A 20,793-nucleotide genomic window follows, 5' to 3' on the forward strand; every position below is an offset into this window, starting at 1 on the left:
TGCAGTGTTGTAATAGCGAGTAATTTCAATTGCTTACAGCATGATGCTCAGATGGACTACTACGGCAGCCGGCTAGCTACGTGCTCATCGGATAAGTCCGTCAAGGTGTTCGACATTCGCAATGGAACGCAAAAACTGGTTGCAGACCTGAAGGGGCATGAGGGACCCGTGTGGCAGATCGCTTGGGCCCATCCCATGTTCGGCACAGTTTTGGCCTCTTGTTCTTACGACCGCAAAGTAATCCTCTGGCAGGAAACCGAAGGCACTTGGGCCAAGTTGAGAGAATTTAACAACCACGATTCCTCCGGTATGTTATTGGTGAGACTGTGTCGATGAGCGTTAATCGTGCCATGTTTCAGTGAACTCCATCTGCTGGGCCCCTCACGAGTTTGGCCTGATGCTGGCGTGTGCCAGCTCTGACGGTTCGGTCTCCGTTATCAGCTCTTCCGGTGACGGCGAATGGGAAAGCTACAAGATAAACAATGCCCATACTGTGAGATAATGCAGTAATGGAATGGGCAAGCTTTAGAAATTCGGTTTTATTCTGCAGATTGGCTGCAATGCAGTCAGCTGGGCTCCATCCTCTAGTCCTGAAGCAGCACCCATGGAAGACTCGGCACATGTGAAGTCTCCTTCTCCCGTTAAGCGCTTTGTCACCGGAGGGTGTGACAGCCTCGTAAAAGTCTGGAAGTTTGTGTAAGTAGCAGTTTAATTAATAAAACAAAATGTGTTGTGAATCGATTCTTCCCCGAAATTGCATCATGAATTGAAGGTTGCCCCTTAGCGGGTTTTTACCCGGCAAACCACACCTGGGACACACACCAACTCCGTACCGGACCAGTTCAGAACCCCGAATTGTACTGGACCCGAATTCGCAAGAATTTCAGTGCAGAGCCCTGTAATTATGTGACCTCTTGCAGGGAGGTCGATAACAAGTGGACCGAAGAGCAGAAGCTGGAGGCCCACAGGGACTGGGTGCGGGATGTCGCTTGGGCACCTTCCCCTGGCCTCTCGAAGAGCATCATAGCTTCCTGCTCGCAAGACAAGCGTGTAATCATCTGGACGAGCGACGACTGCGCCACCTGGTCTCATCAGGTGCTGGCCACCTTCGATGATGTCATCTGGCACGTATCCTGGTCCGTGACTGGCAACATCCTGGCCATTTCTGGTGGAAACAATAAGGCAAGTGTTAACGCAATAAGGCAGAGTATCTGGTGACTGACAGACTAATACTTTCAGGTAACCTTGTGGAGAGAGACCCTTGGTGGGAAATGGATGTGCATCAGTGACAGCTCCAAGAAGGAAACCAATGAATTGGTTGTGCAGTCTGCATGAGCCTACTATCTGGACCCCTGTACAGAACTTCAGAAATAAACCAAAATTGTTCAGATAGCTGATGTTTTTGTGATGGCCAACCGATGGGATGGGCCAACCGATGCCCAATCCACCCAACTTTCCAATCTGCCGAAGCCTGATTGGCCTACAGTTTCTGACACACATAGCTGGTGGCTAGCTTATAAAAAATCCAGAATGCTCAGATTTTCACAAAATACCAGTGCTGCGTCACTTTGAACTGTGGGAGTGGGAGCCAAAAGTTTTTCCTCAGATTTTTTAATAAAGGGTTCCAGAACATTCCTTGCATTCAGATTCGGAAAATTCACTAGTATGACGGTGACACAAGTGAGATGGTGACACAAGGTGAATGTAAACTGGTAGCGAAGGTATAGCGCCTAGCGAAGGCTGGAATCCAAATATGACCTATAGCGATCCTGGGTGTTGATGGTAGGGGTACGATCTAAACACAGAATATCACCCAAATACGTTTTGGTACCGTAATTCGGTATCGTAATAGTATGTACACTTTTTGACTTAGTAGGTTCAGAGCTGTAGAGCAAGACTATTAACATGGCGAGGCCATTGACAAAGAGCTCTGCTAAATATTTAGGTGTTACGATTACAAGCGATTGTTCCTGGAACGCCCACATAGATAATGTGGTTTCCAAGGCGGGAAGGGCACTTAGTCCTATTCAGCGTAATTTAACAATCGTTAAAAGAAACAGCGTACCTGACTTGTGTGAGGCCCGTCTTGGAATATGCTTGTGCAGTATGGGACCCTTCCCAAATAATACTGAGCAATAAACTAGAAAAAATTCAAAATAGGGCAGGGTCGCTACGGCCGACGAGACAGTTGCACGAGAATGAAAACTATATTAAATTGGGAATCACTCGCTTCCCGCAGGAAAAAACTTCGTTTGAAATTGTTGTATTTAATAATAAACGACAAAACGGGTATTAATAAAGATACTTATTTAGAGAGACCACATTATCTATCGCGGCGACTAGACCATAACTTTAAAGTTAGGGATATCCATGCTAGAACCAACATGTATGCAAATTCTTTTTTCGTTAAAACCATTGCGCAGTGGAATCGGTTGTCGCAGTCGCAAGTGTGCTCTGCAAATGTTGATTTGTTTGTTGCAAGTTTACGTCTGGAATAAAGAATAAAGGAACACGTGTGAACACATATCCCCTGTTGCCGGACACGCGAAAGCAGGAGTCAGCTGTGAAGCAACGATGTCATTTTTTTGCAACAGACCCATTATGAATGCGCTAGCATTACAGTGGTCGCTACTATAGAGTTAGTGACCCTACTCGCTACGAAAGAATCTCGGCGTGGTCTGTCTGTCGCCGCGACGCGCATGCGCGGTTAGTGGCGAGGGAAGCGGGGGCGTGTGGAGAGTGTGACGCGGCCACGGCGCGTCGGCAGTGCAGCTATACGGTATGGACAGGTTTCTCATTTCGCATCTGTATGGTCATCACGATGCCCTGCTGTTTGGAGTTAGCACCTATGAGAATTGTATGCATTTCGAATTTGTTTTGATCAGTTCTCGTCTGGTATTGTTGCCCTAGGTGAGTACGGTTCAGTCAAGTTCGGTTACGCTGGTGAGCTTTGGGATGTTTGTTTCTGCTATTCGGACACAACGCAAACGAAGTGCGCGCATGTAAGCGCGTCATGGATAATTATTATGCGCCGCTTATTTATTATCCATACCGTTGACGTCATTTATATAGAATCGTAGTGGTCGATTCAACGGATGGATGGCGCTGACGCGCTCCAATATAGCGAATGGAAGGGCGCTATTCGCTACCTGTGCCTGTGCTTTCCTTCTTTCTTTCGCAAGTTCTCGCTCCCTTTCCAAAACACGAAGTTCACCGCGTTGACGGAAAATGTGCAGGGTGAGACGTAGAACGAATGGCATGCCGTACGCTGTAGCTGTAGCGGTGTGTGGGTTCTCGGTGAGTTGTACCAAATTGCTCGTTTAGACTTGCCTGATCTATCAGATGTTTGAAACGTGGTCCATCCCCGCCCAAAATGGCGCCCTATTTTTCTGTCGGCATTGGTATTGTCGAGAGTGGGGACAGACATTTAAAATAAGAGTGATTTGGAGAGTATACAAGAAGTAACTGGCATATTTCTCGTGACATAACGATTCTTGTTGCACGTAGCCTTCGTGCTCAATGGAGAGATATGTTATATCATGTTATAATTGTGTTACGAAGGCTCTCGAATATATTTATGGACGAAATGGCGTGCAAAGCGATTTGGGATAAAAATACTTTCGTCACATCCCGTTTGCATTGTCTGCGCTGCTACCTGCTGCTTCGAAACGCAGGGCACCGTAGCTGGATCGTTTGACCCAGCTTTCTTTTTTGCAGTGGCAGTATCACGATATATGGTGGTCAGTTGTGTCAAATTAGAGCAGAGGTCTTTCTCTTGGCCTCGTTAATTTTATGCTGCAGGACACACGCCAACGCGCAAGTTTCGAGTAATAACCGCAGACCCAGTTTTACGTGGTACATCACTTCTGATTTGAACCGCCGAGCTTTTCAGCAAAAGAGAAAGTTCATGATTGCGTGCGTGCAAGTCAGTTTTGGTTCTTACCACTTGCTGTTGCTCTTCGGGTTTCTATTGCATCGACGGTTCATTTTCTCAATCGCTTACTGCATGTTCTTTGTGGGCACTTGTTGGTATCATCTGTGTCATGTATGTCCAGCATCTTTTGCGCCAATCCTGTCGGACGTTGTGCTGCGATGACCTTGTAGGCTGGTACTTCGTCATTTATATCTGGATTGGTCCAAAAGACAATCTGTGACTTTGAAAACATTATGCAATTTATTCAATGTACCGGTTTGTCTAAGGTTCATGTTTGTAACTCCAATGCATGCCGGTCACTTGCTAACATCTAGTGCACCGACAGCTTCACTTATTATTATTAAAAATCATTTAGTCGAGGTATGTAGATGTGGCCTAAATGTTTTCCCCTGTCTACTATGCTACTATGCTCTCAGCATCACAGCCCAGAAAACAACGAAGATCCTTGTGATGTTCTCCAAGCGCTTGCTCCTTAGTACCAACTGTGCTATTGTCTCCTTGTGCATATCTAATAGTCATATCTTCTATCTATCCTAGTCATATCTAATAGAAATTAGACTGTTGCGATGCCTTTTTATGCCAATAACAAAATTTCCAGCACTCATAAATTGAGTGATTCGGTTAATGGAAGCAAGGTGATGAAAGGAGGGCGTCGTGAAAACTTGGTACAAAATAGATTTCTGAAAACACAACTACCAGCTTGTTCTGGGTGAACATTAAAGGGGTCGTGAAATGATTATCCCGCTCTTTGGTGGAGTCGTGGCGGTTGGTATTTGTCTCTGAAATACATACCAAGCAAGGTCCCATGCAGATGTCATGTCGCGTTCGGAACTTACGGCGCACGAAAATGCAGCACTGCGAGAGGGGTGCCGTCGCTCCCTCCCTCAGTCCCCACAAATATACAACGTGTTTGCTCTAACGTGTCCAGAAATTATATTTCAGGCGAGCGATAAAAGAAAAGCAAGCGGTACTTTTCTGCTACTTGAGTAAGAAACAGGTACTGCTTCACTAGTAGCGCCCGTTTCTTAGTCAAGTAGCTGAAAGTTAGCGCTCGTTTCTTTTTTATCGCCCGCTTTAAATAAAATTGCTGGACACAATAGAGAAACACCCTGTATATAGCTCTTCATTTATACATATAGTTTTAACAATTTTAAATATTTTTTAAAGATATATTTTCAAATATATCCCCCGCCGGGGGCCGGAACAGGAGTGGACATACTTGTGTTAGTGGAATAAAATATACACGTTCAACAAATACTCTCTACCAATATACAGGGTGTTTCACCTAAGGTGATAAAAAAATTCTAACTGGTGACATACTCACAGGAGGATTGTCGGACTTTCAGCATTTACCTTCTAGAAACCTTTGCCACCATTGAGGAAGGCTTTGGACAATTTTTAGTTGCGGGAAATTTTTTTTTTTTTTTTCAATTGAACTCTGAAAGTTGCCAAGCGAACCCCACTTTTTTTTTTACAGAAATACGATGTCGTCCATGGATAACCGCAGACCCAACAAAAACTATGCACAGTATCGCAACAGAAATAGTAAAAAAAAAAATTCTAAGACTTACGCTTTAGCCCCACCTGCTTGATTTTCGCAGAGAAGTGCGCACAAAATCTGTGTCTAGACGAGAAAATGTTATCGCCTTCATTTGTTTTGACTTCTTTGTGATAAGTCGGTTGTTTTGTTTTCTCTGTGATAAGTCGGTTGTTTTGTTTTCTCTGTGATAAGTCGGTTGTTTTGTTTTCTCTGTGATAAGTCGGTTGTTTTGTTTTCTCTGTGATAAGTCGGTTGTTTTGTTTTCTCTGTGATAAGTCGGTTGTTTTGTTTTCTCTGTGATAAGTCGGTTGTTTTGTTTTCTCTGTGATAAGTCGGTTGTTTTGTTTTCTCTGTGATAAGTCGGTTGTCACCAGCATCAAGGTCAACGCGGGGGAAAGAAAGGTAAAACAAGAGGCGGGAACACTTCCTCCTCTCCCCACAAATACTGTGCGCTTTTCATTGCGACAATCAAGTAGGCGGGGCTAAAGCCGAATTTTTCCTACTTTTTTAAGACTATTTCTGTTACGATACTGTGCACAGTTTTGGTTGGGTCTGTGGTTGTCTGTGAAGGACTTCATATCCCTGTAAAAAAAAAAAAGTGAGATTCGCTTGGCAATTTTTGAAGTTCAAATGAAACATAAATTTCCCGCAATTAAAAATTGTCCAAAGCCTTCCTCAATGGTGGCAAAAGTTTCCTGAAGGTAGTTGCCGAAAGTCCGACAATCCTCCGGCGAGTACGAAGCCAGTTAGAATTTTTGATCACCTTAGGTGAAATACCCTGTATACCTGAAGAAGTGACTGTATAAGCTATGATAGCTTTAGAGTCCACTGTCTTCCGTGCAGGCATCCCAATATTTTATCTCGGGCGTTCCTCACTTTGGTCACTTCCTGCACTTCACTGCGAGGATCAACGTTGAAAGCTGAAACTTCTTAAATATTGGAAAGCTATGCAGAGCAGCACATTAATGAAATCCGCTCAGAAATACAGGAAAATTGAACCTCTGTATGCAATAAGGGGATAAGTCGAATTATCCCCTTTTTAGTGTTTTTGTTGCAATGACATCTACATACCAGTATGTACCTGCTAAATAAAATTTGGGACCATAACGCAATTTATTGACTCGCTACAGGAAGGTAAGAAACGGAAAATGCGTGTGTGTCAATGGGATGGACAGCCAGATCAGGCCCATTTTCTACACATGCATACAAATGGCGTACCCTAAATTTTGCTACGTGGGGAAATGAACTTCGACTTCCATTCGAAAAATATGTTCTTCCTACCTCACCTGACCGTGTCAGCAGTCCTGCTGAGCATTGTAATCGGAAAAACGTGCGCATTGTGCTAATAAGTCATATTTTGCTGGCCCTGCAGAACATTATTTTCAAGATTGTGCTCGTTTAGCAGCACGATAATCACGATCTAGGCTGCTCCAATGCACAAAGGTAACATCGGCCATCCTGCCGTCACCGTGGAAGTCCGACTCGTGAAAACAGTTTTTTCCTGCACAAAAACCCTGCGCGTGCATTGTTATATTGAAAAAGGGGATATGTCATGCTCCTGGATTTTGTTCAATTTCTGCTAAATCACACACACACAAATGATGCGAATGGGACACGCACGTAGAGTAGACACATGCATATGTGTTACACATTTCACACAATATGTATTTGCTTTATGCGAGGAAACCTATCTGCAATTAATTTACCAAATATTCACTCGCAGTTTTCTCGGTTTAGGATTTTTAGACTTATCCCCTTATTGCATACAGAGGCTGAATTGTGCTACAGGAAGAATGCATGACTGGGATGTCAAAGCTATCCTCCTTGCTTTTTTGAAAACTGCTACAGCAAAATTACGCAGAAGTAAACAAAGAAGTAATGTGATACAACAACGCCTATATAGCGTATTGTGAACGATGCCTCAAGTGTTCTGGGTGGGTCCTCCAGAATTTCGCTCGCGCTCGACTTCTGAACAGATTCCGTATCGATGCGCGTCATTTAATCGGATGGTCCGCACAAACGATTTGGTCGATCGTTTTTTTCTCCTTTGTCGAACAGTAGTTCCTTGAATGAACGTAATGTGACGCTCTTTGCCTGAAAGTGCTTTCTGGTCCCCTATTATGGATGCACATTACAGCGCGAGTCTTTATTTGCAGTGGTAGCGTCGTCTGCTCACTGGGAAAGGGTGGAGGCATTGCCAGCGTGGCAGACGTATGCTTCCCACCAAAAGGGAGATCTCAGACGGCGACGCTGCGACGAGGTCGCCGTGGACGTCGCGGGCATGCCGGGGCCCTGGTCACCTCTCCGGGTGGCACTTGTACTGCTTGCAGCTGCAGCCATCATTGGAGGGGCCTTGCTGCATGCCAAGCTGGTGTAAGGAGGATTAAATGTCCCTTTTTTTTTACTCTTTCACTCGCATGAAACTGCCACTGGTATCTAGGGGCGGCGCTAGGGGTGTGCGGGGCCTAGGGTTGCCACCTTTCGTAGTGAAAAATACCGACTGAGGGAGGGGAGGTGGAATAGAGGGAAAGGAGGAAAGGCTCGTGGGTGAGGGGTGGAAGAGCGCACACAGAAAACAGAGATAGAGAGAGAGCTCAAGATAATACGAGGAAACGTATGTTCCTGCGTGTAATAACAATAATAATAATAATAATAATGAATAACTAAGGAAAGAACTGGTGACTGCGGAGTTGGGTCTGTGCTCCAGATTTATTCAAGCTGTAGTGGAATGTTGAAGGGAAAACCCCACAAAAGCCCATATGAAAGGTCTTGAGTCACAAATACCCGCAAAAGGCTGCCGGTATCTCTTTCCTACCGGCAGAGCGAGTAAAATAACCGGCCGTGCCGGTATAATACCGGCCTGGTGGCAACCCTAGCGGGGCCTCAGGCAAAGGCCCATTGCTGCGCCAGTTTCACACCGGCAGTAATGAAAAGATGAGAAATGATAAGATAAAGGGAGATTTTAGGAGTACGGGAAATGGCGGCGGGAGAGAAGGGTGCGAAATCCTCGGTATAGCTTGCAGGGTTGGCAGATTATCTTAAAAGGGGGACTTTTTCACATGACATGACGGAATGGCACATAACACGATTCTTCTCTCATTTCTGTTTTAGTCGAAGATCGTGTGTGCGATTAAGTGCATACTTGATATTAAAAATAATAATAATAATCCCTGGTTGAGGGCTTCGTGCGCGGGGCCTATGCGAGCGCGGGGCCTATGGCGGTTGCCTAATTCTCCCCCTACCACCAGCCCTACGGGTATCGCAACTTTGAACCACGTCTGCACCTGTTCTTGGTGTCGAGAACATACCATAGTTGTCAAGTGTGTTTGATCAGGTTAAGCTCCTAAATGTAACATGATAGCTATTTGTTACGTTTCAGATTTGAATTCGAGTGGTAGTACTCAACTAGTATACGTGTCTTCATTGAACACACAATGGACTTCGGACTTTCTTTCTTTCGTCATTTTGACCAAATACCTACGTATTGTCAAGGGGGGCCCGGCAGTAGAGATGGTAGCAGATGCCAGTGGATGGTATCGTCTGCCACTAAACCTGTTTTCATAACTTGTAAAGCACGTGTTATCCCAGCAACCCTCGTTCTTTGCTAAAATTTTGTTTACTGTGCCACCTAAGCTCAAAACGTGCCATCATTATTGCGAAAGAAGAAATGCAGCATTGAAACTGTCACCTTGGCCTGATACACGCTGCTCTCTGTTATGCAACACTGGTAATGCTGCCACCACAATAGAAACAAAGACAAAGTGTGACAAAGTATGGCGTGGATGCTTCTCTGTAGGTATATGCATGAGAACGTGACACGTGAGACATACTTGTGACGTGGACTTGTTCCCAGAGGCACTCCAGGAGTGCAAATGTGTAGGGTTCTTCGGATTTTATGATTTTTCGAATTTGGGAGGAGGGGGGTGGGGAATCGGGTGCTATTTAGTATTTACACACGAGAGTTCGGGGAGAAATCGGGTGCTACAATCTCTGTTTGATATGTCATTGGGGAATTTTCGGGTGAAACCTAAGGCATTTGAAACCAGCCACTGCAGTGACACCTTTATACCTATAACAACAACCTATACCTATATAACAAGAATCTTTATATTTCCGCTCGGAACTGGGGCAGTTAATCACAGCGGTATTGAAACACTTGCCCAACCTCCACAAAAGCTTGTCTTTTTTTCTCTTGCAGGAGGTGATCATAAATAGAGGACAAATAGGTTGTCACAAATAGCTCTCTTTGCTAATATTATGATCCATTTTTCCGACGATTTACCTAGAACGGCAAGTTGACAAGGACCGCAAGGATTTCGGGTAGATATCGGGTTTTACCCGAATTCTTGAAAACTTGTTCAGGTGGGAACTATTGTGAAAAATTAGGTTTAACCTGAAAACGAAGAACCCTACAAATATGCCTATTGTAAAGTTTACGTTGGTCGTTGAAAAACAAAAGCACCTTCAGGTTGTTCATAATTAAGGCCGCTGGTTTTCTGCTGCAGCAAATTCAAAATTCTGAGGCACTGACTCGTAAATTCCGCTGTTTTCCACGGCAAGCAGTCAACGGCTGCTTGAAATGGGAAACACTTTATTTTTCTTGGATGATGTGGGGACAGAAATATTTTATAAAATTACATCTTGAAAGCAGTGTTGTGGCTCTGCATTACATACATGATATCTCGATTTCCCCTCTGAAAAAGACCTGCAAAGGTCTGTCACCTGCAATTATTTTATACTTGCTGAAAGATGTTTCGCCATCTACAGAGTTTATAGGGAGTTTATAGCAAGATTATAGGAAGGAGCTTACAATACATGCTCTGTGGAAATTTACAGACACCTTTTTTGTTTCTGGGCTGTAGGCATTATTTAAGAGTCTTTAAAGGCAAACTTCCAAACATAAAATCAGAATCCCCCACTGCAACCGCTAAACTGCACACGGGAGGGTGGCCTTCCCTTCCTCTGGCGGAGTATGCGCAGTTAACTTTGGCTAATGTTATCTTGACCTAAACTACAATCTGTCTGTGTTGGGCCCTGCAGTATGGACAATTTCGTAAAGCAGGCTTCACCTCATGCAGGGAAGCGTCAGGTGAAGCCCACCTTCGTGAGGGGTCGTTCATACTCTGCGAATAGTCGGATATTCGGAAATCCGAATGTTGGGTATTCGATTCGCGAATGAAATACAGGGTGTGTGCAGAAAAACATGACCCGCATTTAGGCACATAGCTTGTTGCCTACCTAACTAACGAACTTCCGGTGGCGCACGATGGCGCATTTATGCGTGCGAAATCTGCAGAAAAATTGTGAAAGCCATACTCAGCTTAAAAAATAAACGGAACAACGAAAACGTCGGCTTCCGTGCATCAGAATAGGGCAACATGGTGGACAACAGGGTGTGTGTGAAAGGGCAACATGGTGGACGTAGGAGAGTTGTGTTCAAGTACCGCTAGGGGAGCTATCGGTGCATAAATCGAAACGATGTCCCACATGGATGCTCATCGGCAGTACCCCTAGCGGTGCCTGCACATAACTCTCCTGAGACCGAAATGCACTATCATGCACTGTCATGACCGCCCTTTTCTAATGCATGGAAGCCCATGTTTTCGCGCTCTGTTTATTTTTTTACACTGAGTATGCCTTCCAGGATTTTTTTGTAGCTTTCGCACGCATAAATACGCCGTCGTGCGCCACCGGAAGTTCCTCGGCTAAGTAGACAACGAGTTACATGTAAAAATGCGGGTCATGTTTTTCTGCACACACCCTGTACTTCGAGTGATTGATATTTGATTCGAATTCGAGAACTCGAATATGCGCACACCACTAAAAATAAGGGGTTCTGTGAAATTCCATGCCATGGAAAGGAATCTCGGGGGGAAACCCGGGGTGTTATTCATAACTAGAGCCTGAATTTTTAGGGTTTTACCCGATTCTTCCCCGAATTTGCACCCGAAATTGAAGGTTGCCTCTTTAGGGTGAAACCCGATTTTTACCAGGCAAATTGCCCTCTCTGGGATGTCTGTTGGAATGCACCAGCTTGCTTGCTTGGCAGAAAAATGCAGTTACATCACTGTTTGTACCAAACCGCTACAGTTAGTTTGAATAACTGAGCCCGATTTCTCCCCGATTTTAGTGTAATGGAAGTTTTTTTAACCCGAATTCGCACGAATTTAGTGCACATGTTTATTTACCCGATTTTTACCCCCGAATTTAGAAAAAAAATATTTCCCGAAAACTTCAGGCTCTATTCATAACCAATGCTTGCCGATGTGAAGGAACATTTACCCGACAATCCCTGTGCGGTCGACTTCCTGGTTGATTGTGTGAGAGATAGTAGGGATGACTGATGGTTTGTTTATTTATTATTTATTTATTTATTTTATTTATTTATTTATCTAGCAACACTACTCACGCCGACGGGTGCTATAGTGGGACAGATGAAGCGCAACAAGGATTTTGTTCATTTAAAATTCCCCCAGTACCCCAAGGGTGGCTGTTATCGCGCTGGGAAATGGGACTGAATTTTTTCCAGCGAGGGACACACGCCATTCGTAAATCGAGGTTTGACCATATTTTTGAATTTGCTAAAAACAAAACAAATCGCTCCGCTCTCTACCATTTAAAGTTCGAGGTTTTAAATTTTTTTTTCTTCTGGGTGCCGTGCTGGTGAGCACTACGTCATTGTGGATCTGATGAGTGTGGTATATGCATCCAAAACGAGCATTACTATGCTTGGGGCTTGCCTCAGGGTATGACGAATTACATTCAACTTCTTCCGTGACTCTCCTTTTATAAAAGTGGCACTCGGTGCTTCCACGATAATTCACCATCTAAGATTACACCTGGGTATTTATATTCTTCTACACCCATTACGTGGAAATCATGGAGTTGAATAATTAAATTTTTGCACATTTTTTCTCGGACCTAAACTGCCACTACGGATTAAATCTTGCGCCTTCAGAATCCTACCAAAGTTACGTTACTGAAAACGTTCTCGTCTCGCTTTATACATTCCCGAATAATATTCTGGCTCCCCGTGACGCGAAGGTTGGAGGAAATTAATTTTTATTTTTGAGAATGGAGCGCCCGAATCTCATCTTGCAACCCCCCGCTTCTTCAGAGGGCCCACTTTTTTTGCGCTCCGTTAGTGAAGGCCCATATCCTCCGACCTCGGAGAAAACACAAAGGAGGGAGAAGACCTCTCTCCCATTTTCCCCTCTTTCGATGGGCGTCACCTGACTTCTCCACCGCGTGACCCTCCCCGGACGCCGGCGTCGTTGCAAGGCATAGAACTCTCATAATGACTAGAAACCAAGCCAGCGAAGAGGAGCACCTCAACATGTGAGCCGCCACGATCGATACGGTAGGCCTAGCGTATTACGAACGCTGGCACCTACGAGTTCCCTGGCCCGTTGTTTCATGTCACAGCACAAGGCTTAAACCGTACGATACTCGTTCCCTAGAGAATCCAAACGCACAGGTTATGGCAGACAAAACAAACACACTTCGCCGCACACGGCATGGCACGCGGAGCGGAGCGGAAGCGGAAGCGACTTGCATTGGATCGGATACCACACGTGGAAAGGCTGTGGCGGAATCCGGCCCAATCCAAAATATGGATCATGGCGCCGCCCGGACTTGGACATTTGGAGAGCGTCTTGCCTCGGTACAACTCCCCCTCCCCCATCACTCTCTCTCCCGGCTTTTCTTCTAGCCTTTCTACTTATGATTCCTATGTTGCAAGGAGACAAGCGCTCCCTACAAAACATGACATCACTGCAGTTTGTGTGCAAGACATGACCTCACCTGCTCCTTGAGTCGTAGAAACTGGCGGAGGTCAGTAGATCTTCAAAGATTGATAGAAATGCGCAACGCTCGCAAACAGAATTGAAATTTCGAGTATAGAATCCTCAAGGCACCTTCTCCTCACGGACTAAGTAGGATAAACACTGTTTTCAGAGTCCGGAGTGGCACTTTAAAGGCATTCCGACTTATTTCTTAGCATTTCATATTCATTTGTCATTCTCGACACCATCTCTGCGTTTCTTGTATGTTTGCGTTTAAAATAAGCTGGTCCTCTGGCATAGATACATGCGTGGGTACAGATTATAGTCATCAGCGAAAAGCTTAAAGTCGCATGATACAGATTGAGTTAAGTCATTTGTATAGTATAGGAGAGATAATAACGGTCTCGAGACAGCCCCTTAGGGACAGCTGACAATACATTTTGTTTGTTTGAGTGAGCTCCATCAAATGAAACAAACTACTGTCGAGATGTCAAATAGACTGATATCCGCGAGGCTAATTTTTGATTCTTAAAGGCTTTTACGGCTTTTATAATTAGTTTAGAGTGTGACACCTTGCCAAACACTTCTTCAAAATCAATAAATAGGACATCACATTGTTTCTCTCAGACACGACTCCCAATCGTGTTTCTCTTCAATTAATTGTACGGTCATTGAAGATCCTCTTCTGAATCCAAATTGGTCATTACTTAGTATTTTATTCCTTTCTAAGAATTCCATTATTTGCTTGTATCTTGGAGCACGAAGAAGTCAGTGAAATACAGTAGGACTATAGTAGGAACAGTAAGTTTTGTCACCACATTTGTAGACTGGGTTACTTTAGCTAGCTTCCATTCGCTAGGGATTCGCCCAGATTCATATCGCTGCCTGAACAACCTTGTCAGCACAGGGGTAGTATATTCGACGTACTGCCACCACAAGAATGTGTTATCAACGTTGTCTGTCTCATGCATTGTCATGTTCAGGTGTGCTGGATTGAAAGCAGTACGTATAGCATTTCCTATTCAAGCCACACTGAACAAGAGTAACAATGTCATGCCGTATGACTGCAGCAAAAGTATCAAAGTATGCGCATTATGCCGTAGAAATTGGCGAAAAGGTGGGTTGATAATTACATTATCCGTCATGATACCGTGTCTCCTATGCTTAAACATGCTGCATACTGGAAAATCTGCTGGACATCCATCTTTTATTTATACTACAAAGGGTGGGCTTAGTAACTTGTACAGTTACTTACAAACAACTGTTGTAAGTTAACAACTGTTAACTACAACTCTTAACTACAACACTTGCTATTCTAAAACAACAAAAAGTATGTGTACAAATTTGGGTGTGTGGTGCATCGTAGACGACAAAACCCTGTCTGTTACAGTAGGAATACACTGGGCATGTTTTTGGCCATTTCTAATTTACCTACATTAATGGTAGAAGTGCAAGAGTGCAGGCGAGCTGGTACATTGTAAAACGACGATAAAAACCGGAGACACGGAACAGAAAAAAGAGACAGAAAGACGAGACTGAGAACGTGTCGTGTTGTCTCTATTTTCTGTTCCGTGTCTCCGGTTTTTATCGTTTTACCTACATTGTTTACTATGGTAGTGGTAGATGTTTGTTTGGAAAGTATGTTGTAAAGACCGATGAGGTGAAAGGTCAACTTTATATTCCTTTCTAAAAAAAAATGAACGCAGAGAAAACGTGCTCACTAGTGATGTGTGAGTCTGTGTCTCTAAGGAAGGGCCACGTTTATGGCACTGCACTGTGGGGGGGTGCTGTATAGGGCCGACTAATGTCGCCGAAGAATAGACTACGTCCTGTATCAGTCTGTGCTGTCTAAGAGTGTCATGAGGAGCAGTGCATCATTGACAGTTCAATAGGAGACGTGACGCATTTGCCTCCGCAGTGTAAGCGGGACAGTTGAGAGAGTGCAGTTGGAGCAGCTTCAGGAGAAATGATGGGATTCATGTAACGAGACTGAACAAAGCAGGCGGAGGCAAGTATGCTGGTGCCTCGTAGATAACAGTGGCATTTCCTTCAGTTTGAGGAAGCCGAGAACAAAACATGCACAAAAAAGAGGAGCATCATCCTGTTTGGTATTTGTGTCTTTCGTTCTCAGCTTCCTCAAACTCGAAGTGTCACCGTCTCGTACACCAAGGCCTACCCAGGACACATGCCATTCTATTCTCCGTTCTTGGTAATGCAACAGTGGAAATTCTCTTACTCCAAGGGGCCATGATTATTATGAAGAACGCAGATTAAATCAATAAGAGCTGCACAGCTTCCTGCGAGCTGTGCCACCAGTAGGGCCCGGAAATTTAGGCACTAAAAAACGATGGAAGTAGGCGGGTATTTACGCCCCCCAAGACACCAAAATAGTCGATGAAATGCAAAAATAGGCACGTTAATTTGGTACACTCTCTGACTGTGTTAGTGTTTGAGGATTCTCCGTTCAGGAAAACATGCTCATTTAAAGTCAATACGGTAGTGCTAGATATTTTTAAATGATACTTGATATGAGATAATACTCAGACCTTTAATAATATATATATATATATGATAATACAGATATATACTTATATAATACTTATATAATGATAATACAGACCTTTTTATCAGATATACATGAACCCCTTCCGCAAACCAAGGTTCTGAAGAAAGCCAAACACATGCACAGACAAAAAAAATGAAAAAAGGAAAACATAGAGAGAACAAAAGACACAAACAAGTAGAAACAAAAGCAAAATGCAGCACCTCAAAAAGAGCCGGAAAGGCGCGCTCGCATTCTAATCCATAAAAAAGGCTGTTATGGCATCTAAAAATGCTAAAAATTGCCACCATTTACTAATAGAGTCAATAAAAAGGAAGGCAGCCCCGAAAATGTCGCATTTAGGTGTTTGTGGGCATTTATAGACAAGTGCCTAAAATTCCAGGCCCTAGCCATCAGCATAATCAAGCTCCCCAAATAATTGCGTGAGTGCTGACGAAAGCAAAATAATTACGCAATTTTGAATTGTCTCGCACTGTCTAGAAGCGACAACATAGGAACATTGAAACATAAAAAACAGGCTAGCTATAATTAGAGGAAGGCGTGGGTGCAGTTATATCCATGTGGATGTCTGTGTCACATCCTGGTTTATGGGTAGAAATATACAATCGACCTGCATTTAACTGGACAGCTGCATTTCCTGTGAAAATGTCCTAATAGTGGGGAAACCAGATAAGTGAAACACAAAAATCCAGAGTGATCCTAATGGGACATGTTTATTGACCACTACACAGAAAACTATCCATTGTCATCTGTTTCATTCTAATACACGCATCCAGCTCTTGCATATCTTTGCTAATGGCATTAGCTTGCGAAATATTGTTCTGTTGTTCGAAAAATACTAGCGCTGTTCTCATACTAGCGAATACTAGTACTAGTGAAATACTCATACTAGTGAAAAATACTAGCTCTGTAGTGTCGGCCGCTAATTTTCTACCGTCGCAGCTGGTGCATCCCCGCTTTCATCATCAGGCTCTTCTTGAACACTATCGGAAGCGACGACACTGTCGTTGTCGTCATCAATGATTGCAGCACAGGGGTCCTCGTTGCGGACCTTCTCAGTCTGAAATGGCCAGACTGCTCAGGTGGATTACTTTTGTGTAACTTGCAAAGTGGGAAAGGGAGAAAATTCTTCCTAGCGACACCCTCTTTGTGTCAGTAAAAAGGAGGCCACGACCGGGGTTCTTGACCTCGCTTGACCAGGTGTGGGCCAAGTGTCCTTCCTGGACAATGGCCAGATAACTGAAGCCAATTGTTGGGTATTAGTCACTTCCGTTCCCTGGAATTCTCGTCCGAGTCCGGAAGCTGAAGTCTGGATAAACGAGGGCGAAATACATGGGGAGAAATCCGTCACCATGCTTTTTTGTCCGGATAGCGCAGGATCTCGATAAAGGAAGTCCGGGTAAGCGCGGGTCGACTGTATAATGCTTTGAAATCCACGCGTATAAAGGTGCGGATAAAACTGCACATCCCTGAGGTGCACGCGGATAGCTGCTTTCTCAACTAAGCATTAGCGTCTCCTAAAGGAGCATGGAAGTGACGTTTAACATGACTCGAAATCCTGCTTCCTGCTTGTGAAGCTGTCCACAAGGGGTCACCGTGCAAAATATTTCAGATCTGCGGCACAAGGTCACTGCGCAGTACACTTTACAAAAGACAGTCGGAGAACGGCAATCGCGGGAGAGAGCCCCGAGAGCGGGAGAGAGCCCCGTGACGTAGAAGCTGCTCGGTGCCTTTTTTCTTTGTTTTTTCATCTTGGCTCGCGCGCCGCTTATACATGTTTCAGCTGTGCCATTGGACGTCACTGGTCACGCGCCGTAGCCCGTGATGCATCACGCCATCTTCAGCTTCTCTTCGGCGCTCTTCTGATGTGGAGAGCGTTCTTTAAACGTGTGCGGAACGGAGCCTTGCGCGTGCTCTCTGGGTTATCTGCGCTCATCGTTCTTTCGCAGCAGCTCATTTTATTTGTTGTAGAAGACGTTGCAGCGGAAAACTAAAAATATTTTGAGGGTAACTTCCATGCTCCTTTAACATCCATCGGTTGGAGCCATAATTGAGAGCATGCAGTGGATGAAAATGGTGTCTATATGTGTCATCCTCTCCATTGCTCCACCCCTGTAACTGCATTGTACTAGACCCGTGTGAATAGTGGTTTGAATACGAAGCGAATAACTGTAGAACCAAAACGAGCACGAAGCGAATAGTTGCAAAATTGAACGGTTTGCACACATGGGCAGAGTGGAAATAAATTGCAAAAGTAGAGGAAACATCAGCGGAAAACAGATATATCTTCATTTGCTGTTGTATACAAGTACCGAATCTCTGTCCATACGCACTCAGGGGGTGGTGTTGCCATGCAGAAACGCTAACTGCTCTTTGTGATCTGGCAGAAATCTCTCCCTTCTCGATGTCACGGTAAGGCCAGAGACGGAGAATAGTCGCCACTTGAGTGGCTGGAACAGAAAGATATTCTGTGCCCCATTGGCAAACTTGTTGTACAGCTGGCACCCTGTAGTGTGCCATGCGCTGCACCGTGGTAGTGGACTGTCTGTGCTCTATGCACTCGGCAAACCGCAAACCCCCAAGAAAAAATGAGGACGACCCAGTCAACAAAATTTGTTGCAGTAATACCGCGGCAATGTTGCCATCTCATATTGATGTCGTGTCGCTAATGTCTGCCCTTGTTACATTGCAGCAACATTATAGAAACGAGGCTGCGAGAACATTGCATTGACAGATCGCATCGACGTTCAAGGAACAACATTCACGGGTAATCCCACCCTCATATCCTACAGTCTAGAATTCAACATTTTATACATAACGCAGCGCATCCGCAGTGAAAACACGAAAGCAATAAACGCCGCCGATCCGCTTGTCTGCGTCATTTTGCTCCTTTCGAATTACTCTGTCCTTTGTCATATCCGGCGTCAGCAATGTTCCTGTGACACTGTCGCAACGTTGTCCCCACATCATCGTATCGGCAACCTCGCTGCAATGTTCCGTCACAGTGGCATTGCAGACGTTGTTACAGAAGCAAACTAACAATGTTTCCATAACGTAACCTCCGCAGCATTGTTTCAACGTTGAGAAAATGATATTGTCATAACGTTGCGCTTCGTTGTGAAACATTACTGCAACACTTCTGCAACTTTCTGTGTTGACTGGGCGAAGCAGACTGCTGTGCCCCCTCGTTTTGACTTAAAGTAGCACAGAAGTCGTTTTGAACACCCTGTTTTCTCCCTGTAAAACTTTTAAGTAGGTCAGGATGCACCATGAGAAGTAATTCATACCACAGAGTCATAACTCTTGCAGTTATTGCATAATTATCAAGTACGCAACAAAAAGTGATCATGCGCTAGAGGGTGGAGAGCAGTGCCAGCCTGTGATCTGTCTGGGACATCGCACTGACGCTACAAGGGCCACGCTCACTGATTGGTTCAGAGAAATGTTGTCTGCTAATCAATTGTCGGCGGCTACTTGGCTGTTCGGGGTTCTGAAAAAGCATTGCTCCTGGCTCGGTCATTATTCGGTCGCTCCTTCTGTCCCCAATCCTCCGGGGAACTGGCAAAACTGGTTTACGGCGGCAAAAGGACAGGGCACTGACCCCCACTGACCAGCCAACCAGAACGAGTTGCCCCTGTAACGTCATCGGTGACGTGGCATCTTCCCTTCTCCTCATTATACCCGAAGTGGCAAGTTAAGGGGTGAACGTGCGGAGCCATGTTTATGTGAGTTATTTTTATTTTTTTCTGGAAAACAAATTGCACACATCAAAACCTTTCACGCTGTTCGGTAAAATGACCTACACACTTTCATCAGACGTCTTAATCTGAAATCTTTTTGGATGGCACTCTGTACTCCTTTAAGGAAGTACACTTAATCAGTGTGGTTTCGCCGTAAATTAACTGTTTGTTCTTGCGTGGCTTTTTGCGCAGCAACTATACAAATATATTCAGTATGGAAGAAGCATTCGATTCGATTTCAAATACTGAAATTCGTATTCGGTACAAATATTCAAATTTTTCGAATGTCGAAGCGAATACTTATATGTTCGATTCGACATTCGAAAAATTTGAATATTTGCACGGCACTACATTGTACTGGACAGTATTGTGGGTGACATAATGTTCCTGCGTGATTTGCATGAAATGTGACCAGGGAGGAAACAGCACCAAAGACAGGACAAAAGAGAACAACCACACAGACAAAGCACTGACTAGCAACTGATGGTCTTTATTATTTACCCGGGGGAGAGCAGGAACAACGGAAAGGACAACCAGAATACCGTGCCACACAATAGCAGGTCAGGCTATTGCTGTGGCGGAAGCCATATCAGTCACCCAAATATCTCATCTCCTTTTTTAGCAGTCTCACGGAGGGCACTCTTCGTCTCTTACGTAAATGGGCTGAGCCTAAAAAATTTCCCTCGCGCGCTGGTCTTTATATCTACGCTGGGCACTGGTTTCATCGAGTCTTTGCGTGCGGCCACACTCACGGCAGTGAAAATGTTTCTAACATAATATTTTCAGTTACGACAATTAGCCGAGGCAATAGACCTCTACATGTTTGTAAACAAATGATGCCATAGTGTTCGACAGCGCCACCAATTTGGTAGAGTTGAACTACGTTCAAAGCTAGTGGCGAACAAGGTCGCGGCCGAAAGCCACGGTCTTGAGGGGATTACGATACTCTCTGAAAGGTTCGCGACCTTCGGTCCTGCTTTTCTTTCAATAGGAGGCAGCGAACAATTGCCCATTCGTGGAACCCAGGTCTCCCCTTTCGATCTGTTTCAGTTTCGGTCTGTCTACCAACGTCATGATGATGTTTGTCGGGTAGAGGTTTACACCGGCATGGTGTAATGGTAGCAGTCGTGACCGGGAATCAGGACAGTCTGGGTTTGATTCCTGGTGTCAGCATCTTTTTGTTGAGTTGCTCGAATAACATTTTCTGTCGTGTTGATTTCTTCCCGCAAATA

General features: G+C 44.6%; 2 protein-coding genes across 2 annotated transcripts in view; both read left to right on the forward strand.

The window, feature by feature from the left end:
- The first annotated feature begins 14 nt into the window (after positions 1-14).
- LOC135365842 (protein SEC13 homolog) lies at positions 15-1,392 on the forward strand. Its single transcript, XM_064598538.1, has 5 exons — positions 15-307; positions 360-493; positions 551-696; positions 921-1,182; positions 1,240-1,392. Exons 1-5 carry the CDS (start codon positions 52-54, stop codon positions 1,333-1,335), a joined length of 894 nt encoding a protein of 297 aa, XP_064454608.1. The 5' UTR covers positions 15-51; the 3' UTR covers positions 1,336-1,392.
- A 1,355-nt stretch (positions 1,393-2,747) lies between these two features.
- LOC135366357 (galactosylceramide sulfotransferase-like) overlaps positions 2,748-20,793 on the forward strand; it is a 29,964-nt gene continuing 11,918 nt past the window's right edge. The window contains exons 1-2 of the mRNA XM_064599026.1: positions 2,748-2,779; positions 7,631-7,847. Coding sequence (XP_064455096.1) covers positions 7,756-7,847 — 92 coding nt within the window. The 5' untranslated portion in view covers positions 2,748-2,779; positions 7,631-7,755. The remainder of the gene's footprint in view (positions 2,780-7,630; positions 7,848-20,793) is intronic.

Source organism: Ornithodoros turicata, chromosome 8 (genome assembly GCF_037126465.1).
Source record: "Ornithodoros turicata isolate Travis chromosome 8, ASM3712646v1, whole genome shotgun sequence".
Lineage (NCBI taxonomy): Eukaryota > Metazoa > Arthropoda > Arachnida > Ixodida > Argasidae > Ornithodoros > Ornithodoros turicata.